At 41.6% G+C, this 5,205-nt stretch overlaps 1 protein-coding gene across 1 annotated transcript in view; it reads left to right on the forward strand.

Moving 5' to 3' along the window:
* The window catches only part of LOC129670161 (cytochrome P450 3A9-like), a 30,150-nt gene that overhangs the window by 22,876 nt on the left and 2,069 nt on the right, over positions 1–5,205 (forward strand). Inside the window, exons 10-11 of the mRNA XM_055598625.1 lie at positions 200–360; positions 3,501–3,727. Of these exons, the coding sequence (XP_055454600.1) occupies positions 200–360; positions 3,501–3,727 (388 nt within the window). The remainder of the gene's footprint in view (positions 1–199; positions 361–3,500; positions 3,728–5,205) is intronic.

Here is a 5,205-nt window from a genome sequence, read left to right on the forward strand (position 1 = left end):
AAAGAAAGAAAGAAAGAAAGAAAGAAAGAAAGAAAGAAAGAAAGAAAGAAAGAAAGAAAGAAAGAAAACACTCTTGCAAGTTTTCCTCTGACTACTAAACACATACTTTGGCATGCTGGAGTTTACATGTCCATCCTCCCATCCATCCATCCATCCATGTAAAAATAAATGAAATAAAATGTACTTCCTTTCCCTTCAGGTTTATCTGATCTGGAGATTGTGGCTCAGTCGATTTTCTTTATTTTTGCTGGGTATGAGACCACCAGCAGTGCCCTTTCCTTTGCTATGTATTTGCTGGCCACACACCCTGATGTCCAGAAGAAGCTGCAGGATAAAATTGATGCCGCTCTTCCCAATAAGGTGAGGGAAGGGACCTACAGGGCATAGTGGGAAGAAGCTCTGACATGCATTCACGGCTCCTTGTCCCGACCATCTTTCAACAAAGTTACAAGCATTGATCTTTTGCCATCTTTACCTAAGAAGGCTCTGAAAGAAGAAATTAATGGGAAACAGACACTATATGCTGTTTCTTTATGAAAATAGCATCTTTGTAGATGAATGTTGGCATATATTTATTCATTGTCTGTCACCAAAAAACTACCAAGAAGCAATCACAAAATCACGGTGGCATAGAGGTGCAAGCATTGGTTAGTAAAGTGTCTGGATAGTCTGTGTGGAGGCCATGTGCTGCGCCGTTGCCTTCTGCTGGCTGAGTGGGACTGGCCACGGCTGGCTGGGCTAGGCAGATTGACTTAGCACCGCCCCACACAGCTCTCTCTGCTCATTGGGGACCCTGAGTGGTGCTCTTAACCCTAAATCAAGATCTTTCCAAAAATCCCATAAAGTAATAGTCACAGCAGTCTTTACACCTCTACCCAAACCAGGGAGCTGTGCGGTGTGCGGTTACCTGGCTTACGGAGTGGCCTGGCTGCCTTGTCATTCTCTTCAGAGCTCACAGGAAAGCCCTGAAGGACAACCAGCAGGCAGAGCCAGAAGCAGAGGACAGGGCTGAGTGATGGAGGCTGTTCTCATTGCGGCTTTTACCAGGGTTGAAATTGAACGTTTTGATAGCAGTGACTTTAGTATCGTTAGTATATAAGAGACTACTAGTACCTCCTCAAATCGCTTTTAGTTAAATTTAAAATGTTTAACTGAAATAGAACTACATCACTTTCCTTCTTCCCTTTCTTCCCTCCAGCCTATGCCTCAAACCTCTCCCATCCCCTCACTCACAAGTCGATAACTCCTTTTGATTACTATTGTTACCTAAATATATGTATATGTTTGTATGTATGTGTGTGCATACAAACACACACTTCCTGCTGAGTCCATTTTTGTTGTTCGTGTACATGTGTTTTCAAGGCTGACCACTCTGAGGGGCAGCCAATACAAAGGCTTATCCCTGAGAGAGGCTAGTTCTCCCTCTTACAGCAGTCATTGCTTGCCTGAAGTTCTTTATCTAGGAGTGGGACCATGTGAAATTGTCTCCTTGTGCATTAACATGTCCATTAATATTGTCACTGTCTTGTTCTTTCTCATTTTTAAGAGAGGCTGTTTCACAGCAGACTCCTACTTACAAGCTTTCAACCTCCTCTTCCTCATGTTCCTGAGCTGTAAGTGCAGGAGTTGTAATAGACATCCATCTGCTGGTGCTGAGCTCCCATGATCCGCTGATCTCTGTACTGTGTCCAGATGTGCTTTCCTGAGATGGTCTCTGATGTTGATGTAAAGAGGGGCTTCTTTAATGAATGGTAGTAGCTATTTTTATCTGGTCTAATGTTTCTAAATTCCATATATAATAAAAAGAATGACCGTGCAAGATATTTGCAACTAAATAAGAAAGGGATTTTCTTTCAGACTGGAAAGATGGCTCATCAATTAAAGTTTGGCCGTTGTTTCAGAGGACTCGAGTTCCGTTCCTGACACCTACATCAGGATGCTCACAACCATGTGCAGCTATAGTTCTAGAGGCTCTGAAACCCTCTTCTGCCCCCCCCACCCCAGAGCACGTGAATTCCCATGCACAAACCTCTACACAAATGCATACACATAAATAAAAAGAAAGGGTTTTTTTTAAAGATTAGTTCTCATTTACATTTGTAGTCTTTGATGCAGATGTGGAAAGTAACTCTAACTGTAATGGTTCCTGACATGATAAGGAAAAAGTGTTCCATGGTGATGTTGAGCCTGGGTTCCAGGTTATCCTGAAAGGTTGCCCCCCCATGGGATATTGAACAGGCTGAAGACTGTGAGTTCTTCAAATGCCTTGTGGAGGCTAAGGGTCTTTATCAACGGGAGTTACTCTGTGGCTCTCTGCCTCGGACCAGCCCAGTCGGTCCCACACCCGCAGGAAAATCAGGTGTTTGGATTTTCAGGTTAGGCACAGGTAGGCAAATTGACTGACAGTCAGAGACCACACCAAGTAGTGTTTTGAATCTGCTGCGTTTTATTGAAGTCAAGCCAACACTTTTATAGTGAATACATATAGAAGCAACTGAAGTTGACATATTTCCTGGATCATTTACAAAGTTTATATTTTAACTGAAAGGCGATCTGGTAAAAGGCAGTGTCTACAAAAAATCTTGGCCTAAAAGCCTTTTAAGCAGAGCAAACATAGAACTAGTGACTATTTACGCAGCTTTATTGCTGCTAATTTAGTGAGTAGAGGGCCAGGGACTGTTAATAGTCCTCGGAGCTAAGTCGGCTAAAGATTTACAATTCTCCCTAGAGATAAGCATCAGGAGGAATTACTCCTGTTTGTCTTGCTAAGGATTTACAATCTTTCCTTAGAGATAAGACGCTCGAGCCAGTCTGTCCATAAAACTCATAGTATAATATAAAACCTTCTGACCTCCTATGTTTGCCTATCTTCTTTCTGCCTCATCATAAACACCTGTGTTTGATAATGGTTTTGTAGTAGTTTTACTGCAGTGGGAATATCCAGAGCATTTATCCTAACAGATCCTGATTAAATATTTTCTTTAGAAAGCCCTAAAACTCTTGTCCCTTTATTACCTACAGTGTTTGTTTTTTCCACAAGCAATTCCTGATGCTGAATCTGATTTATTGCCTGTCCTAAAATTTTATTTTTCTTCCACTCTTATTTGCTAAAGCTTTTAGTAATCTATCAGAAATGTGTTTCCTTGAATAGTTAACTGTGCTGTTCTAAGAATCCTAGAGAAACAGCAAAAAAGCTCATCAATCCACTCTTGCAACTGAGTAAGCGTGGGACTCTCAGAATTCGTCTTTTTGGCTTAGGTGGCCATGTTAGGGTTCTTGCCAGTGACCTCCAGGGAGCTTATTTCCAAAGAAAACGTATCTCCCGTCTAGTAGCACAATCTATTGATATGCTACACTGACGACACTGGAGAGGGTGTAGCAGCTCTCCAAAGTCCACAGTGAAACTCCATAGATGAAAATTAATTCAAAATACTAATTTATAAATCTCTGTCCCTCTCCCTCTCCTTTCACTCCCTCCCTCTCCCTTCCCACCCCTCCAGGCACCTGCTACCTATGATGTCCTGCTACAGATGGAGTATCTAGACATGGTGGTGAATGAAACTCTCAGATTATATCCAGTTGGAGGCAGACTTGAGAGGCTCTGTAAGAAAGATGTCGAGATCAATGGAGTGTTCATTCCCAAAGGGACTGTGGTGATGGTACCAACCTTTGCTCTCCACAAAGACCCAATGTGCTGGCCAGAGCCTGAGGAGTTCCGCCCTGAAAGGTACAAGGAAGTGGGAAAGAGAAACTACCCCAAGCCAAACTAGTCCAAGTATGATGTGTTATCTTTTGATACTGAAGATGTATTTGTAGCAACAACAGTCTGTGTGTGTACGTGTGTGTGTGTATGTGCATGTACGCATGAGCTGTCTGTCTGTTTCCATAACTTTTAGGAAAGTGTAGCATCTGCCAGAATTTCCTTGGCACTCTCATTTTACACGTTGTGCTTTTCATTCATCCCAGGTTTTTCTTGCTGTTTCCACTAGTGGTCCCCATCACCTTTAGAGAGCAGGTGCACCTCCCATTTGGTGAGGCTTTGTGAATGGTGTTGCTCTGTGCCTGGAGGCTGTCTTCCCTACAGTTGGAGCTGCCCTGCTGAGGACAGAGGAGCCCAGAGGTTCTCACACTCCTGTCTCTAGCTGTCATCCTAGCCAGCTCCCTTACACTCAGGGACTCTTCAAGGCTACCTTACCTGTTTGTCTAGAAGCCTGAGACAGCCTTCTTTAGAGGTAGTTCAAGAATATTTTTCTGGAAATTTTGGAACCAAGGTCAGGTTTTAAGTCTAAATATACTGTTTGCTTGTTCTCCTGTTATTAACAAAAACAGAGAATGGATGTTTTCAGCACTGTGTCTAGCAAGTCAGAGGAGCTATCATCTAGACATGTGCTAACCCTCCCAGTGGACCTTCCCTTGTCAGGGTACATGTCTGGTGGCTGCGGCATGCCTGCTGCAGCTGTATTTACTGAGGCGGTCCACTGGAGTTGATCCACCTCAATGACGTCTGTGTTCCCTGCCGTCCCAGCAGTCCCACTCCTATAACACTGTGACTATAAAAGCACAAAACATTGTTTACATTTATTTGGATTATTTTAATAATTAAACAGATATTACATGCCTACTTTGTATGAGGGATCATTCCAAACACTGTTAAAATCCAAATATTAATATAATATTTGGCAAATACAGAATGTTTGACAAATTTCCAAGAGTAGTCTATAGAGATTAGTATACACGACACTAAAAATGAATCTCTATATGCCCAGCAACCATTCTCCCACATTAGCTGTTCCACACACACCTTCCACAACTCTCTCTCAACTGTCATGGTGTGTGTGTGTGTGTGTGTGTGTGTGTGTGTTTGTGTGTGTGTACATATATGTGTGTGATGCATGTATGTGTAACATACAACCCATAAATATTTCAGAATTTTCTTCAAAATATAAAATACAGTTTAAAATGCATAACCATATTATAATTATCACCCTCCTCAAATAATTATTCTTCTCTTAAATATTTAATGAATCATTTAAATAAAATGTCTCTACCTATCTATAATTTTATACCCAAGGAAACATATAAAGAAAATCTTCGATAATTACATTATAGTGAAGTGACTTTGTAAATTTTATAAAATATCTGATTTAAATACTGACTTAAGGAAGGAAGGAAGGAAGGAAGGAAGGAAGGAAGGAAGGAAGGAAG

Source organism: Psammomys obesus, unplaced genomic scaffold (assembly GCF_907164565.1).
Source record: "Psammomys obesus unplaced genomic scaffold, mPsaObe1.curated_primary_1811, whole genome shotgun sequence".
Taxonomy (NCBI): Eukaryota; Metazoa; Chordata; class Mammalia; order Rodentia; family Muridae; genus Psammomys; species Psammomys obesus.